Raw genomic sequence first — 18,543 nt, 5'->3', positions numbered from 1 at the left:
TGTAGGCTGCAATACATTTTATCCAACAGCAGAGGGAGACAAACATTGTTATATACAACTTACACTCATGTAGAAAAGTAACACAAGTTGCCAACATCTACATAAAACAATATGCTGAGCGCGCATGCGCCAGTAATGGGGTCACGTGACTACACGCTGACAACAGTTTATGTAAACAGCGGGCCACGATACTTTTTACTCGACGTATTTCAATATCATTGAATGATTTGGGGGATTTTTGTCTTTAATTTGTTGATTATGTTTGCACTCTGAATAAAACTAAGTTTTAGGCGAACAACAATTGAACATATTTTACACTATAGAGGGGTTCGGATGGTTTTTTTGTTGTTTTTTTTGGTTTTTTTTTACATTTCCCACAATGCATTGCCGGTACGGGCGGAAGTTACATTCCGAAACCGACTTGACTCAGGGCGGTGTTCATTTAAACCAGTAATATTCATAATGCCGATGTCGTTTGTTTTAATGTAATAAAATAATACAATTCTTCCCTGATTCCCAAAGAGATTTATTCACCTTATCCACTGAGTTTTGAAATAATATAATTTAAAAAATATATACGATATTGTAGAAAGTGTTTAAGAAGATGCTAAAATGTACTGTAATAATACTGCAGAGTATAGTAGTGAGGAACATGTAGGCTGCAATACATTTTATCCAACAGCAGAGGGAAACAAACATTGTTACATACAACTTACACTCAGGTAGAAAAGTAACACAAGTTGCCAACATCTACATAAAACAATATGCTTAGCGCGCATGCGCCAGTAATGGGGTCACAGTATATGTAAACAGCGGGCCACGATACTTTTTACTCGACATATTTCAATATCATTGAATGATTTTGGGGATTTTTGTCTTTAATTTGTTGATTATGTTTGTACTCTGAATAAAACAGGGTTTTAGGCGAACAACAATGTAACATATTTTACACTATAGAGGGGTTCGGATTTTTTTTTTTTTTTTTTTTTTTTTTTTTTACATTTCCCACAATGCATTGCCGGTGCGGGCGGAAGTTACATTCCTAAACTGACGTGACTCAGAGCGGCGTTCATTTAACCAGTAATATTGATAATGCCGATGTCGTGAGTTTTAATGTAACAAAATAATACAATTATTCCCTGATTCCCAAAGAGCTTTATTCACCTTATTCACTGAGTTTTGAAATAATATAATTTTAAAAATATGTATGATATTCCTGTAGAAAGTGTTTAAGAATGTTGCTAAAAATGTACAGTACTACTACTGTACAGTGTAGTAGTGAGGAACTTGTAGGCTGCAATACATTTTATCCAACAGCAGAGGGAGACAAACATTGTTACATACAACGTACACTCATGTAGAAAAGTAACACATGTTGCCAACATCTACGTAAAACAATATGCTGAGCGCGCATGCGCCAGTAATGGGGTCACGTGACTACACACTGACAACAGTTTATGTAAACAGCGGGCCACGATACTTTTTACTCGACATTTTTCAATATCATTGAATGATTTGGGGATTTTTGTCTTTAATTTGTTGATTATGTTTGTACTCTGAATAAAACAAGGTTTCAGGCGAACAACAATGTAACATATTTTACACTATAGAGGGGTTCGGATTTTTTTTTACATTTCCCACAATGCATTGCCGGTACGGGCGGAAGTTACATTCCTAAACTGACTTGACTCAGGGCGGTGTTCATTTAAACCAGCAATATTCATAATGCCGATGTCGTTTGTTTTAATGTAATAAAATAATAAAATTCTTCCCTGATTCCCAAAGAGCTGTATTCCCCTTATTCACTGAGTTTTGAAATAATATAGTTATAATTTAATTTTAAAAATATATACTATATTCCTGTAGAATACTACCGTAGTGAGGAACTTGTAGACTGCTATACACTTTATCCAACAGCAGAGGGAGACAAACATCGCTGAATCCAACTTACACTCATACAGAAAAGTAACACATCTACATAAATCAATAACACTTCAAGCATGTGTTGTATTTGTCTGCACCAATCACTACAATGTATACCCCACGGTGCTTTAATATAACATACAATGTTATTGTAGTTTGTTTTTTTCCTAAATTATTGGTCTTTAAAGGTGGAAAGCTTAGCCATAATTCTTGTTCTTGATCATAATTTAAACAATAATACCTGTTAAGCATGAGTGTCAAATCCATCCAATACATTGTGGCATTGATCTAGAATTTAATAGTGTTAATATAGATAGAACAGATAAAAGCTGAAAATAATTATCAAATTTTTGCATTTTTAACACATATACAGCTTGTTTGTTTTAATTTCTTTTAGGTTTTAAATGATTGTCTTTCAGAAGAAAGAATGGGTTCTCCTTATTTACTGTTACATTTACTGTAATATTGTACATGGTAGTTATTATATATTGAATATATTATAAATAAATATAATATATCAGTATAAAATAATATACTGTATATATAATATGTAAATATTACATATACGTTACATTTTATATTGCTACTAAGGTAAATTTTTTGTCTACTTTATACCTGCATTATCCTTTCCATCCTTACTCTTTCCATCCTTTTGTAACTGAGCTACTGTGTGGAACAATTTTCCTTGTGGATCAAGTTTGTCTAAGTCTAAGTCTAATTCTAAGTTATTTAATAAACAATGTGTGTCAGGATACCACATTGAGGCTGTTTGGCGTGACCCCAGGATGCAGAGACGGTAGGGGAAAACAATTATCAAGTTATTTAAAAAATATTTAAACAAATATATACATATATCATTTTAAAATATATACATTTTAAGTTATTTAATAAACAATGTGTGTCAGGATACCACATTGAGGCTGTTGGCGTGACCAGAGGATGCAGAGACGGTAGGGAAAAACAATTATCAAGTTATTAAAAAAAAAAAAAAAAATTAAACAAATATATACATATATAATTTTAAAATATATACATATAAATGGGCAGCAGGGGTTAGTGCCTGTGCCTTACAGTACAAAAGTCCTGGGTTCGATCCCCGGGCTCAGGGTCTCTTAGTCAAGATCAAACTTTGCTGGATTTTTTTATTTGATGATCTGTAGTGTTGTCATCAGTGTTAAGGAATTTATTTGAAACAGTGAGTAATTACTGTATAGTTGATACAGGGATTGAATGTGCTTTGGTGCTTTCTCTCCTTGTCTACAAACAGGGTATTGACTTGTTGTCAATTATTCCCCCGTAGTAGTTAAAGTTGTGTGCGTGTGTGTGTGTGTGTGTGTGTTAGTAACGCTGTTAATATGGAACGACATTATGCCTGACACTGGTTGTCACTTATCTCCTTTTCTTCCCTGTTTCTCGTTTACGATACAAAACCCAAAACCAGTGAAGTTGGCACGTTGTGGAATTTGTACATAAAAACAGAATAAAATGATTTGCAAGTCCTTTTCAACTTATATTCAATTGAATAGACTGCAAAGACAATATATTTAATGTTGGAACTGAGAAACTTAATTTGTTTCTGCAAATAATCATTAACTTAGAATTTAATGGCAGCAACACAAAATAAGCAGGGGCGTCCATGATAACGTTGTTTGGATGGCAACATGTATTGCTCCAAAACCTGTATTAATGGTGCCTTCACAGATGTGTAAGTTACCCATGCTTTGGGCACTAATACACCCCCATACCATCACACATGCCGGCTTTTCAACTTTGCGCCTATAACAATCCAGATGGTTCTTTTCCTCTTTGTTCCAGAGGACACGACGTCCACAGTTTCCAAAAACAATTTGAAATGTGGACCCATTGGACCACGGAACACTTTTCCACTTTGCATCAATCCATCTTAGATGATCTCGGGTTCAGCGAAGCCGGCGGCGTTTCTGGGTGTTGTTGATAAATGGCTTTGGCTTTGCATTGTAGAGTTTTAACTTGCACTTACAGATGTAGCGACCAGAAAACACTGGCCCTAGAAATGTGTAGCTGATGCAGAACTTTGAAAGACTCATGACGGTGCCTCAAGGGACTGCATAGTGTCTACAGTACACATAAGCATAAGCCTGCGTTGGCCCTGTGATGAGGTGGCGACTTGACCACGACTGTATATATACACGTATATATATTTTAATGTATATTATATATATTTTAATGTATATTATATATATTTTAATATATATTTTATATATATATATATATTCTATATATATATGTATATATATTTTATATATATATGTATGTATACATATACATATACATATACATATATATACATATACATATATACATATACATATACATATATATATATATACATATACATATATATACATATACATATATACATATACATATACATATATATATATATATATGTATATATATATGTATATATATATATATATACATATACATATATATATATATATATATATGTATATATATATATATATATATGTATTATATATATATATATATATATATATATATATATATATATATATATATATATATATATATAAATATATATATATATATATATATATATATATATATATACATATATGTCTTAATTAGATTATCCAAAAAATAGTGCTCGATACCGTGGTAGAGCGTAATATGTATGTGTGGGAAAAAAATCACAAGACTATTTCATCTCTACAGGCCTGTTTCATGAGGGATTTCCTCAATCCTCAGGAGATTATATATATATATATATATATATATATATATATATATATATATATATATATATATATATATATATATATATATATATATATATATATATATATATATACACATACATACCTCAGTATATCGCTCAGTGGTTGGCAAGTTGGATAGAGTAGATAAGTATCGATCCAGCATCGCTTTAAAGGCAATATATCGATTTTATTGATACTAGAAAAAAGTACTTTAAAAGAAAAAAAAAGTCTTGAATGTAGAAAAACTATAAAAGTCCCAGGTGTACTGTTAAAATGTTGGTTTCCGTACTTTTATTGAATATTTCTTAAATACTGAAAAAGTGTTCCTCTTGTTCCCCCAACTTAAAGTGTTGGTTGCACTTTATTCAAATGAGGTGTGAATCCATTAATTGGCCATGATAGCATGAATGTGCAGTAAATGAGTGTCTCCATGGTGAAAGCCTGGTATAGTACACACAAAAACCTCATTGAAATAAGGCGGTCCACACCACACGCAGTCTTAGTAGATCACAGCCAACACGCCCACTAACAGTACACTATTTTATAGTTTTGTACACACCAATAGTACACACTAGTTCATAGTTTGTACACACTAGTAGTACACACTAGTTTATACTTTGTACACACTAATAGTACACGATAATTTATACTTTGAACACACTAATAGTACACACTAATTTTATAGTTTTGTACACACTAATAGTACAAACTAGTTCATACTTTGTACACACTAATAGCACACTTTTTTTTTACACTTTGTACACACTAATAGTACACACTGTTTTATACATTGTACACACTATCTAATAGTTTGTCCACGCTTATAATACAAATGAGTTTATAGTTTGTACACACTAATAGTACATACTAGTTTATAGTTTGTACACACTTATAGTACACACTAGTTTATAGTTTGTACACACTTATAGTACACACTAGTTTATAGTTTGTACACACTAATAGTACATACTCGTTTATAGTTTGTACACACTAATAGTACATACTAGCTTATAGTTTGTACACACTTATAGTACACACTAGTTTATAGTTTGTACACACTTATAGTACACACTAGTTTATAGTTTGTACACACTAATAGTACATACTCGTTTATAGTTTGTACACACTAATAGTACATACTAGTTTATAGTTTGTACACACTTATAGTACACACTAGTTTATAGTTTGTACACACTTATAGTACACACTAGTTTATAGTTTGTACACACTTATAGTACACACTAGTTTATAGTTTGTACACACCTATAGTACACTCTAGTTTATATTTTGTACACACTAATAGTACATACTCGTTTATAGTTTTTACACACTAATAGTACATATTAGTTTATAGTTTGTGCACACTTATAGTACACACTAGTTTATAGTTTGTACACACTAATAGTACACGCTATAGTATAGTTTCTACACACTTATAGTACATACTAGTTCATAGTTTGTACACACTATCAGTACATACTGTTTTATAGTTTGTACACACTAATATTACACAGTGTGTACTATTAGTGTGTACAAACTATAAAATAGTGTGTACTACAAGTGTGTACAAACTATAATATAGTGTGTACTATTAGTGTGTACAAACTATAAAATAATGTGTACTATAAGTGTGTACAAAGTATAAAATAATGTGTACTATTAGCGTGTACAAACTATAGAATATTGTGTACTATAAGTGTGTACAAACTATAAACTAGTGTATACTATTAGTGTGTACAAACTATAAAATAGTGTGTACTATAAGTGTTTACAAACTATGATATAGTGTGTATTACACACTATATCATAGTTTGTAAACACTTATAGTACACACTATTTTATAGTTTATACACAAACTATACAATAGTACACTATATCATACAAACTATGATATAGTGTGTACTACACACTATATCATAGTTTGTAAACACTTATATTACAAACTATGATATAGTGTGTAATACACACTATATCATAGTTTGTAAACACTTATAGTACACACTATATTATACTTTGCACACACTTATAGTACACACTATATTATACTTTGCACACACTTATAGTACACACTAATTTTTGTACACGCTGTTTCGCACCTGCTATTTGGATCTTGGGTCAGGCCCTTAGACCTTGGTTGACTTTTCATCTTCCTCCTCTGGTCTAAGCTCCTCCCCCACTATTTCTAGCTCCGCCTCCTCTTTTCCTTGCGTCTCGCTCTCACCAGGAGGGTGCGGGCCGTCAGGCAAAGTCCAACCTCTGAACGTGGGGCTGATGGGGAAGTTCCTGAGGCAGCGCGTCCGCCGGATGAGCGCCATCCCGACAGGAAGGTCGTAGGAGGTGGACGAGGTCGACAGAGACCTCCATTCCAGGAGACCGCGTTCCTGTCTCGAACCTGGCGACACACAAACCACAAAGTCTGACCGTGTCGTAGTCTTCCGGTCAACCATCAGATACAAGCGAGTGGACACTGTCCCTCAGACCAAGGTCTTCATATCAAGGACAAGAAGTCACCTGGAATGGTGTTATCCAGGCAGAACGCCAGGAAGCCCCCAACAAACATCTCAGTGGACAGAAGGACCGTCAGGATCTGATTCAGTTCTGCCAGACCTGCAAGCACACAGAGGTTCCACGTAAAACCCATCTCCTCGACGACGTGGTCACATACCTGTGCAACAAATCCAGTCGTGAAATTCCCTCGCTCCTAAATATTCCAAAGTCAACTGTCGGCTTTATTATAAGGAAATGGAAGATTTAGGGAACAACAGCAACTCAGCCACGAAGTGGTAGGCCACGTAAACCGACAGGGTGGGGTCAGCGGATGCGTTTAGTTGCTACAGACCGCCAAACTTCACGTGACTTTCCAATTAGCCCACGTACAGTACGCAGAGAGCTTCGTGGAATGGGTTTCCATGGCCGGGCAGCTGCATCTAAGCCATACATCACTAAGTCCAATGCAAAGCGTGGGATGCAGTGGTGTAAAGCACGTCGCCACTGGACTCTAGAGCAGTGGGGACGCCTTCCCTGGAGTGATGAATCACCCCTTTTCCATCTGGCAATCTGATGGACCAGTCTGGGTTTGGAGGTACATGTCGGACAGCGTTGTGCAGAGTGTGAAATTTGGTGGAGGAGGAATTATGGGGTGGGTTTTTTTTTTAGGAGTTGGGCTTGGCCCCTTTAGTTCCAGTGAAAGGAACTTTGAATGCTCCAGGATACCAAAACATTTTGGACAATTCCATGCTCCCAACCTGGTGGGAACAGTTTGGAGCGGGCCCCTTCCTCTTCCAACATGACTGTGCACCAGTGCACAAAGCAAGGTCCATAAAGACATGGATGACTGTGGAACTTGACTGGCCTGCACAGAGTCCTGACCTGAACCCGATAGAACTACCTTTGGGATGAATTAGAACGGAGACTGAAAGCCAGGCCTTCACCAATGCGCTTTTAGAAGAATGAAGGAAAATTCCTATAAACACTCTCCGCAACCTTGTGGACAGCCATTCCCAGAAGAGTTGAAGCTGTAATAGCTGCGAAAGGTGGACTGACATCATATTGAACCCTATGGGTTAGGAATGGGATGGCACTTCAAGTTCATATGTGAGTCAAGGCCGGTGGCCAAATGTAGTGTATGTTGCTACACACAAAAAGCCATCTCCTTGACGACGGACCTGTGTTGATGGACTTGGGGTGTGCGTCCAGGTATGCCGGCAGCGTCAGACCAAAGAACATGGAGAAGCCCAGAACGAAAAGGTTTCTGGAGGAGTTGAGATCCACCAGCTGCAGGTTGGACAGACCGACAGCCGTGATCATACCTGACGAATGTGATGTATAAATACAATATATGAGTATAAGTCCTCATTTATTTAGAAAAGGCTGTTCCAAGGTGAGACTCACCAAAGAGCGTGCAGAACATTCCTCCCAGGATGGGGTCTGGCAGAGACGCAAACAAGGCCGTGAACTTCCCAACGGATCCTAACAGCAACATGATGGCCGCCCCGTACTGGACCACTCGCCTGCTCCCCACCTGCACCAGGGAGTAGTTTAACATTCTAATCACACCACTCTCCGTGTGCAAATCAAGCTTTTCTGCGCGGGCATAAAAGTTGGCACATTGTGTAAATGGTAAATAAAAAGAGAGTACAATGATTTGTAAATCCTTTTCAACTTATATTCAATTCAATAGACTGGAAAGACAAGATACTTAACGTTCCAACTGGTAATCTTTGTTATTTTTTGCAAATATTAGCTCATTTGGAATTTGACGCCTGCAACGTGTTTCAAAAAAGCTGGCACGAGTGGCAAAAAAGACTGAGAAAGTTGAGGAATGCTCATCAAACACTTATTTGGAACATCCCACAGGTGAACAAGGCTAATTGGGAACAGGTGGGTGCCATGATTGGGTATAAAAGCAGCTTCCATGAAATGCTCAGTCGTTCACAAACAAGGATGGGGCGAGGGTCACCACTTTGTCAACAAATGGTCCAACAGTTTAAGAACAACATTTCTCAACGAGCTATTGCAAGGAATTGAGGGATTTCACCATCTACGGTTCGTAATATCATCGAAAGGTTCAGAGAATCTGGAGAAATCACTGCACGTCAGCGATGATATTACGGACCTTCGATCCCTCAGGCGATACTGCATCAAAAAGCGACATCAGTGTGTAAAGGATATCACCACATGGGCTCAGGAACACTTCAGAAAACCACTGTCAGTAACTACAGTTTGTCGCTACATCCGTAAGTGCAAGTTAAAACTATACTATGCAAAGCGAAAGCCATTTATCAACAACACCCAGAAACGCCGCCGGCTTTGCTGGCATCTAAGATGGACTGATGCAAAGTGGAAAAGTGTCCTGTGGTCTGACGAGTCCACATTTCAAATTGTTTTTGGAAACTGTGGACGTCGTGTCCTCCGGAACAAAGAGGAAAGGAACTATCCGGACTGTTATAGGCGCAAAGTTGAAAAGCCAGCATCTGTGATGGTATGGGGGTGTATTAGTGCCCAAGGCATGGGTAACTTACACATCTGTGAAGGCACCATTAATGCTGAAAGGTACATACAGGTTTTGGAGCAACGTTATCATGGACGCCCCTGCTTATTTCAGCAAGACAATGCCAAGCCACGTGTTACATCAACGTGGCTTCATAGTAAAAGAGTGCGGGTACTAGACTGGCCTGCCTGTAGTCCAGACCTGTCTCCCATTGAAAATGTGTGGCGCATTATGAAGCCCAAAATACCACAACGGAGACCCCCGGACTGTTGAACAACTTAAGCTGTACATCAAGCAAGAATGGGAAAGAATTCCACCTGAAAAGCTTCAAAAATGTGTCTCCTCAGTTCCCAAACGTTTACTGAGTGTTGTTAAAAGGAAAGGCCATGTAACACAGTGGTAAAAATGCCCCTGTGCCAACTTTCTTGCAATGTGTTGCTGCCATTAAATTCTAAGTTGATGATTATTTTCACCAAAAAAATTACGTTTTTCAGTTGGAACATTAAATATCTTGTCTTTGCAGTCTATTCAATTGAATATAAGTTGAAAGGGATTTGCAAATCATTGTATTCTGTTTTTATTTACCATTTACACAACGTGCCAACTTCACTGGTTTTGGGTTTCGTACTATAAATGCATAAAAAACACTCTGGGCACGCATAAAAACAACTGTGTGTACATAAAAGAATACTATAAATGCATAATAAAAACACTCTATGCACTAATACTGTGTGTTCATGAAAAAGAACGAGTAAAAAGCGCTCTGTGTGCACATAAAAAAAGACTCTGCATGCGCATTAAAAACTACTGTGTGTGTATATAAAGACTATGAATGCATAGCATGGTGTTCCTCCCTCTGGCGTGGGTATTGAATACACGGTCCGGGAATTCCCCTCCTTTCTGCTTGAACGCCTTCTTATCAAACTTCTAAAGGAAATTAGACTCTTCAGACACTACCACCCCAAATGAGTGCATTTTGTCATTTAATATACAATTTATTATATGATGACAGTAGCATTATGACATCTGATTACATCAAAAATGGATTATAACAACAACTTTTACAACTTGATATCTTATTTTGTGGTTTTTATGCTTTTATAGTATTTTTTATGTACACACAGTAGTTTTTATGCGTGTAAAGAGTGTTTTTTATGCATTTATAGTATTTTTTATGTATACAGTAGTTTTTATGCGTGTGCAGAGTGTTTTTATGCATTTATAATATTGTTTATGTACACACAGTAGTTTTTATCCGTGTGCAGAGTGTTTTTATGCATTTATAGTATTTTTTATGTATACAATAGTTTTTATGCGTGTGCAGAGTGTTTTTATGCATTTATAGTATTTTTTATGTATACAATAGTTTTATGCGTGTGCAGAGTGTTTTTATGCATTTATAATATTTTTTATGTACACACAGTAGTTTTTATCCATGTGCAGAGTGTTTTTATGCATTTATAGTGTTTTTTATGTACACACAGTAGTTCTTATGCGTGCAGAGAGGGTTTTCATGCATTTATAGTATTTTTTATGTACACACAGTAGTTTTTATGCATGTGAAGAGTGGTTTTATGCATTTATAGTATTTTTTATGTACACACAGTAGTTTTTATGCGTGTGAAGAGTGGTTTTATGCATTTATAGTATTTTTTATGTACACACAGTAGTTTTTATGCGTGTGAAGAGTGGTTTTATGCATTTATAGTATTTTTTATGTACACACAGTAGTTTTTATGCGTGCGGAGAGTGTTTTCATGCATTTATAGTATTTTTTATGTGCACACGGTAGTTTTTATGCACGTGCAGAGAGTGTTTTTTTTGCATTTATAGTATTTTTTATGTACACAGTAGTTTTTATGCGTGTGCAGTGTGTTTTTATGCATTTATAATATTTTTTATGTACACACAGTAGTTTTTATGCATGTGAAGAGTGTTTTTATGCATTTATAATATTTTTTATGTACACAGTAGTTTTCATGCGTGTGGAGAGTGTTTTTTATGCATTTATAGTATTTTTTTATGCACACACAGTAGTTTTTATGCGTGCGGAGAGTGTTTTTATGCATTTATAGTATTTTTTAATGTACACATAGTAGTTTTTATGTGTGTGCAGAGTGGTTTTTATGCATTTATAGTATTTTCTATGTACACACAGTAGTTTTTATGGGTGCGAGAGTGTTTTTATGCATTTATAGTATTTTTTATGTACACAGTAGTTTTTATGCGTGCGGAGTGTTTTTATGCATTTATAGTATTTTTTAAGTATGCAGTAGTTTTTATGCATGTGCAGAGTGTTTTTTTTATGCATTTATGGTATTTTTTATGTATACAGTAGTTTTTGTGTGGAGAGAGTGTTTTTATGCATTTATATACGGTACCTTAGTTATGCCAAGAACACCAATATTTGGGCTGGAGGAGGTGGAGCCATTTCCAGTCCCTAGCAGTCCGGCGATGATGCAACACAGTCCCTCTGTGAAGATTCCTCTGCAACAAACAAAACTACATTGAACACCTGCCCAGGTAAGTCCGGTCCATTTCTTGCCTCACCTGTTGATCGCATGGACCGGAGGCGGAGCCGCCCCGGAAAGACGAGCACAGGCGTAATAATCACCGATGGACTCAACGATGCCTGCCATGGTTGCGCTGAGCATTCCCAACACCCCCGCCACCGTTACCACAGGCAACCCCCACTGGCCTATGAGGGGTCAAGTGACATGTTTCAGTTGGCCTGTTCCATACCAGGATGGCGATGTGGTTTGTCTCACAGGGGTAAGGAACTCTGAACCAGGGAGATGAAGTCATGATGTCACCGCGCGCGTCGGTCCTGGCCTTGTATCCGTAACGTTTTGGGTCCGAGGGTAGGAGGTTGGTGAGGGTGAAGATGTAACAAAGCAACCAGACCAGCATGATGGCGAGTATGATCTGGACACAAACGAACACCGTCAGACGGGACGAACTCTACGCCTGACTAGACACTTGCTGTGAGATTTCTTTTTACGGGAAACATTTTGAAGACGTAGACTTTGGTGAACCGCAGTCCTTTCTTCTTGCTATAGACCGGCACAGGGAGTGAAGTTGCCCGCAAGTACTGAGCAAACAGTACAATGAGGAGAATACACCTGGAAAGCCAAGAAAACAATGTAGGGTATATTCACGTTATGTCTGTGTTTATGATAATCAATGAAAGGGAGGTCTGGGTCACACAGTGCTGAGAAGCCCCAGTGGGAACCGGCCCGGTCTCCTGCCGTGGTAAACACAGACAGGCCGATGAGCGACACGGTCGGAGTGATTGTGAGCGGCCCGATGTATTCCAGCAGTATCCCTGGCAGTCCCAGAAGACCAATCAGGAGCTCCACCGTGCTTGACACAATGATGGCGCCCTGAATCTGCAAGACAATTATTAAGATTGATGTCACGGTTGGGTCGCATGTTTATGCGTGGGTCGTTCTCCCAGGATGCAGACGGAAACTCTGGAGGCAAAATGCAGGTAAGGAAAATGATTTATTCCTCATAAATCAGTCAATGTACCAAGTTGGGTTGTACTGTATACAGTATACGGTATTAGTATAGTACCGCGATACTAATGAATCATTTTTGGTACTATATCGTCTCTAAAAAGTACCGGTCCCGCAAACCCCCCCCTCGCACCCGTGTCGTCGTCACGTCGAGTCATTGCTGGTTTACGAACCTCCCATCCCCGCCCCCATTGGCCAACCTCCAGTTGTCGCCTTCAATGGCCAACCTTTCGTCCTTGCTCTCATGGCCAACCCCCCGTCCCCGCCCTCAATGACCAACTGCTTGTCCCAGCCCTCAATGGCCAACCTCCCGTCCCCACCTTTAATGGCCAACCTCAGATCCCCGCCCCCATTGGCCAACCTCCAGTTGTCGCCTTCAATGGCCAACTGCTTGTCCCAGCCCTCAATGGCCAACCTCCCGTCCCCACCTTTAATGGCCAACCTCCCAACCTCCAGTCATCGCCTTCAATGGCCAACCTTTCGTCCTCGCTCTTAATGGCCAATCCTCCGTCCCCGCCCTCGATGACCAACTGCTTGTCCCAGCCCTCAATGGCCAATCCTCCGTCCCCGCCCTCGATGACCAACTGCTTGTCCCAGCCCTCAATGGCCAACCTCTCCCCACCCTTAATGGCCAACCTCCCATCCCCGCCCCCATTGGTCAACCTCCAGTCGTCGCCTTCAATGGCCAACCTTTCGTCCTCGCTCTCAATGGCCAACCCCCCGCCCCCGCCCTCAATGACCAACTGCTTGTCCCAGCCCTCAATAGCCAACCTCCCGTCCCCACCTTTAATGGCCAACCTCCCATCCCCGCCCCCATTGGCCAACCTCCAGTCCTCGCCTTCAATGGCCAACCTTTCGTCCTCGCTCTCAATGGCCAACCCCCCGTCCCCGCCCTCAATGACCAACTGCTTGTCCCAGCCCTCAATGGCCAACATCCCGTCCCCACCTTTTAATGGCCAACCTCCCAACCTCCAGTCATCGCCTTCAATGGCCAACCTTTCGTCCTCACTCGCAATGGCCAATCCTCCGTCCCCGCCCTCAATGACCAACTGTTTGTCCTAGCCCTCAATGGCCAACCTCTCCCCACCCTTAATGGCCAACCTCCCATCACCGCCCCCATTGGCCAACCTCCAGTTGTCGCCTTCAATGGCCAACCTTTCGTCCTCGCTCTCAACGGCCAACCCCCCGTCCCCGCCCTCAATGACCAACTGCTTGTTCCAGCCCTCAATGGCCAACCTCTTCCCACCCTTAATGGCCAACCTCCCATCCCCGCCCACATTGGCCAACCTCCAGTCCTCGCCTTCCATGGCCAACCTCTCCCCACCCTTAATGGCCAACCTCCCATCACCGCCCCCATTGGCCAACCTCCAGTTGTCGCCTTCAATGGCCAACCTTTCGTCCTCGCTCTCAATGGCCAACCCCCCGTCCCCGCCCTCAATGACCAACTGCTTGTCCCAGCCCTCAATGGCCAACCTCTTCCCACCCTTAATGGCCAACCTCCCATTCCCGCCCCCATTGGCCAACCTCCAGTCCCCGCCCTCAATGACCAACTGCTTGTCCCAGCCCTCAATGGCCAACCTCCCGTCCCCACCTTTAATGGCCAATCTCCCATCCCTTCCCCCATTGGCCAACCTCCAGTCATCGCCTTCAATGGCCAACCTTTCGTCCTCGCCCCCATTGGCCAACCTCCAGTTGTCGCCTTCAATGGCCAACCTTTCGTCCTCGCTCTCAATGGCCATCCCCCGTCCCCGCCCTCAATGACCAACTGCTTGTCCCAGCCCTCAATGGCCAACCTCCCGTCCCCACCTTTAATGGCCAACCTCCCATCCCTGCCCCCATTGGCCAACCTCCAGTCGTCGCCTTCAATGGCCAACCTTTCGTCCTCGCTCTCAATGGCCAATCTCACGTATCCACTTTTATTGGCCAAACTCCCGTCCCCGCCCCCATTGGTTAACCTCCAGTCCTTGCCCTCAATGGCCAACCCCCTGTCCCCGCCCTCAATGACCAACTGCTTGTCCCAGCCCTCAATGGCCAACCTCCCGTCCCCACCTTTAATGGCCAACCTACCATCCCCGTCACCATTGGCCAACCTCCAGTCGTCAGACTTCAATGGCCAACCTTTCGTCCTCACTCTCAATGGCGAACCCCCCGTCCCCGCCCTCCATGACCAACTGCTTGTCCCAGCCCTCAATGGCCAACCTCCCACCCCCGCCCCCATTGGCCAACCTCCAGTTGTCGCCTTCAATGGCCAACCTTTCGTCCTCGCTCTCAATGGCCAACCCCCCGTCCCCGCCCTCAATGACCAACTGCTTGTCCCAGCCCTCAATGGCCAACCTCCTGTCCCCACCTTTAATGGCCAACCTCCCATCCCTGCCCCCATTGGCCAACCTCCAGTCCTCGCCTTCAATGGCCACCCTTTCGTCCTCGCTCTCAATGGCCAACCCACCGTCCCCTCCCTCTTACACATACAAACATATATACATACATACATACAGTTTATATATATATAAATGAAATGTATTTTCCTTCGTGTGGTTAGTTTTACAGTGACTTCATTGTGGAGAATAGCAACAAAACACGTCAAGTTATTTTTTCATTTCTAATTCAAAGGACTGTGTCTATATTTGGCAAACTAAATTGCAACATTCAGGGAGGGCAGAATAAAGTGTAGCCTGTGTTAACTTGTACAAGAAGCAGCAATATATGAAAAATATATGCATCATTACTGTTTTATTGTACATACCTGTACTGAGTGCCAAAGAAAAGCAATAAAAAAAGATTAAGAAAAAATATATGTCATGTCATATTGACCGCCACTTATAGTGGCTATCTGGGGGGAAATCCGGTACTAGATACTATAAATATTACTTCACACCTTCTGGTTGTAGTGGTTGGCGTCGGTCGGTTGTTTTTATGTCAACAGTAAAACAGAACATGACAGCAAACTCGTCAAGGTAATTACTCACCTCTCTGATACGAGGTTGCCAAATGTGGGAGGTGTCCACTGGAAGACTCCCGTTCCCGTAAATCTCCTCTGAAAACACACACAAACAGTTGGTGAAGTCCTCTTAAAGCCTGGTTGATGTTTGTTCGGAAGCCGACAGAACCAATGAATGAAACCGGTCTCACCATCACTTGGACAACTCCAGCGGTCCAAACCGAGAATGGCCTGTGCAGGAACCAGGAAGGCCAAAGCCGACGCTTGGAACAGCGGCAATCTTCACAAGAACAACAAACATTCGGGAATATTTCTGGTGGACTCTATGAAACGTTTTGTCGAGTCCGGAATTTGCTGAGTGGACTGACAGACCTTGATGTGTTGAAAATAAATGACGCATCACCTGACTCCGACTGTGGTCTGGATCAGGGTGGTGATTCCGACGGTGGTGAAAATGGTTCCAATCAGTTGACTGATAGTGTTCTGGTCTTCGCCCACGCACATGGCCTCGGCCAGGAGAAACGGCACCGCCACGGTGCCGCTGAAGCAGGTCAGGTAGTGCTGGCGACACGGGAAATATGATGACATCATGGGACTGAACTGACGGTCCAGTTTAGACGGACTGATTCAGTTTAGTTCAAGAGGTACCTGCAGTCCCAGGAGAATACACAAGTACCAGGGCGGGACGTCCTCGATGGTGTAAATCATGTCCGTGGACGTATTTGGCTCTTTATTTGTTTTGAGGCTCCGCCCTCGTGGAAGGTGATCCTGACCCTGATTGGACACAAACCTCCAAACTGAATGATGTTACTCTTTTAGTGTATTTAGAGCTGCTACGCAGGGGGGTCCAAACTTTTTGAATCAGGGGCCGATTGGGCTAAAAAAAAGTTTGGTCAGTGTGGAGTGTTTTTTTTCCCAATTATGGTTTGTAATTTGTTTTACACCATGACTAGGGAAGGTTGTTTGCATTCAGGGTATAATTAAAGGTTATTAATGTGAATTACTTAAGTTTTCCACTAGATGGCGACTAAACGTCTGCATCAAACTATCAAAATGTATGCAATCTCCCTGTGGGTAAGATTCCTTATTAACTCCTGACGTCTCGTGGGCCAAATTTAAGACGTCGGTGGCAGGCTGTGATTTGGACACCCCTGTGCTACGGCCACGGTATCTTAACTGTCACGTTTAACAATCAATCAAGTGCCCCAGTGACGGAGAAAGACCGAACCATGAACATGTGATTTTAATTTAAAAAATTTAACCATGACTAGGGAAGGTTGTTTGCATTCAGAACATAACTAAAGGTTATTGATGTGAATTACTCGCGTTGTCCACTAGATGGCGACTAAACGTCAAAATGATCAAACTGTCAAAATATACGCAATCTCCCTGTGGGTAAGATTTGGACACCCCTGTGCTACGGTCACAGAATCTTGACTGTCACGTTTAACAATCAACAAAGTGTCCCAGTGACCGAGAAAGACCGAACCATGAACATGTAATTTAAAACATTTTTTGCACCATGACTAGGGAAAGTTGTCTGCATTCAGAACATAATTAAAAGTTATTGATGTGAATTACTCGCGTTTTCCACTAGATGGCGACTAAACCTCAAAATGATCAAACTATCAAAATATACGTAATCTCTCTGTGGGTAAGATTTGGACACCCTTGTGCTACGGCCATAGAATCTTGACTGTCACGTTTAACAATCAACTAAGTGTCCCATTGACCGAGAAAGACCGAACCATGAACATGTAATTTTTGTATTATTTTTTTTGCAGCATGACTAGGGAAGGTTGTTTGCATTCGGAACATAACTAAAGGTTATTGATGTGAATTACTCACATTGTCCACTAGATGGCGACTAAACATCAAAATGATCAAACTATCAAAATGCATGCAATCTTCCTGTGGGTAAGATTTGGACAGCCCTGTGCTATGACCATAGAATCTTGACTGTCACTTTTTAACAATCAACCAACCGAGAAAGACCAAACCATGAACAATACATAATCCTGAGGCATGAATGAATCTTTGAAATATCAATGAAATCTTTGATTGAGTCCACTAGCAACAAAGAATATTTGTGAATATGAATGATTGACTTACCTTCGAGTCATCTTCTGTTTCCCTGGCAGCCATGCGAAGCAGCGACGTGGAGAAGGAGATGGCGGTGGCTCTTCCAGTCCGATGTTTAATCTTTGTGGACTTTCACCTGTAACGAACTTTCTCATCAATTAGTCTGTGCTGAGGTGTGTCCACTGATCAATGATTACACTAAACAAAGGCTGTAAATACATTAATTTTTTTAAAAGGGCGGGCGCACGATAGCCGAGGACAAGGACAAGTTGTCCTCGGCTTCCGGCACATGGCAACCGCATGCCGTGACCGCCATACCACATGCTAAAG

The 18,543-nt window shown here is 40.8% G+C and overlaps 1 protein-coding gene across 1 annotated transcript; it reads right to left on the bottom strand.

Annotated features, from left to right (window-relative positions):
• Positions 1–6,707: 6,707 nt before the first annotated feature.
• Positions 6,708–18,543, bottom strand: slc23a1 (solute carrier family 23 member 1). Its single transcript, XM_062070738.1, has 14 exons — positions 18,244–18,543; positions 16,780–16,905; positions 16,535–16,692; positions 16,323–16,411; positions 16,160–16,227; positions 12,883–13,064; positions 12,677–12,797; positions 12,444–12,600; positions 12,226–12,373; positions 12,057–12,162; positions 8,577–8,706; positions 8,351–8,494; positions 7,197–7,292; positions 6,708–7,077 (listed from the first exon to the last, which is right to left on the bottom strand). The coding sequence occupies exons 1-14, from the start codon at positions 18,274–18,276 to the stop codon at positions 6,809–6,811; spliced, it is 1,827 nt and encodes a 608-aa protein (XP_061926722.1). The 5' UTR covers positions 18,277–18,543; the 3' UTR covers positions 6,708–6,808.

Source organism: Entelurus aequoreus, linkage group LG14, assembly GCF_033978785.1.
Source record: "Entelurus aequoreus isolate RoL-2023_Sb linkage group LG14, RoL_Eaeq_v1.1, whole genome shotgun sequence".
NCBI classification, from domain to species: domain Eukaryota; kingdom Metazoa; phylum Chordata; class Actinopteri; order Syngnathiformes; family Syngnathidae; genus Entelurus; species Entelurus aequoreus.
The sequence above is the reverse complement of the archived record's forward strand: the minus strand, read 5'-3'. Positions and strand labels throughout refer to the sequence as shown.

Coding starts and splice junctions, on each gene's coding strand:
- slc23a1 (XM_062070738.1), bottom strand. CDS start 18,276: ATGGCTGCCAGGGAAACAGAAGATGACTCGAAG. Junction 16,693..16,779: donor GTATTCTCCTGGGACTGCAG/GTACCTCTTGAA, acceptor CCGTGTCGCCAG/CACTACCTGACCTGCTTCAG. Junction 16,228..16,322: donor CTGGAGTTGTCCAAGTGATG/GTGAGACCGGTT, acceptor GTGTGTTTTCAG/AGGAGATTTACGGGAACGGG.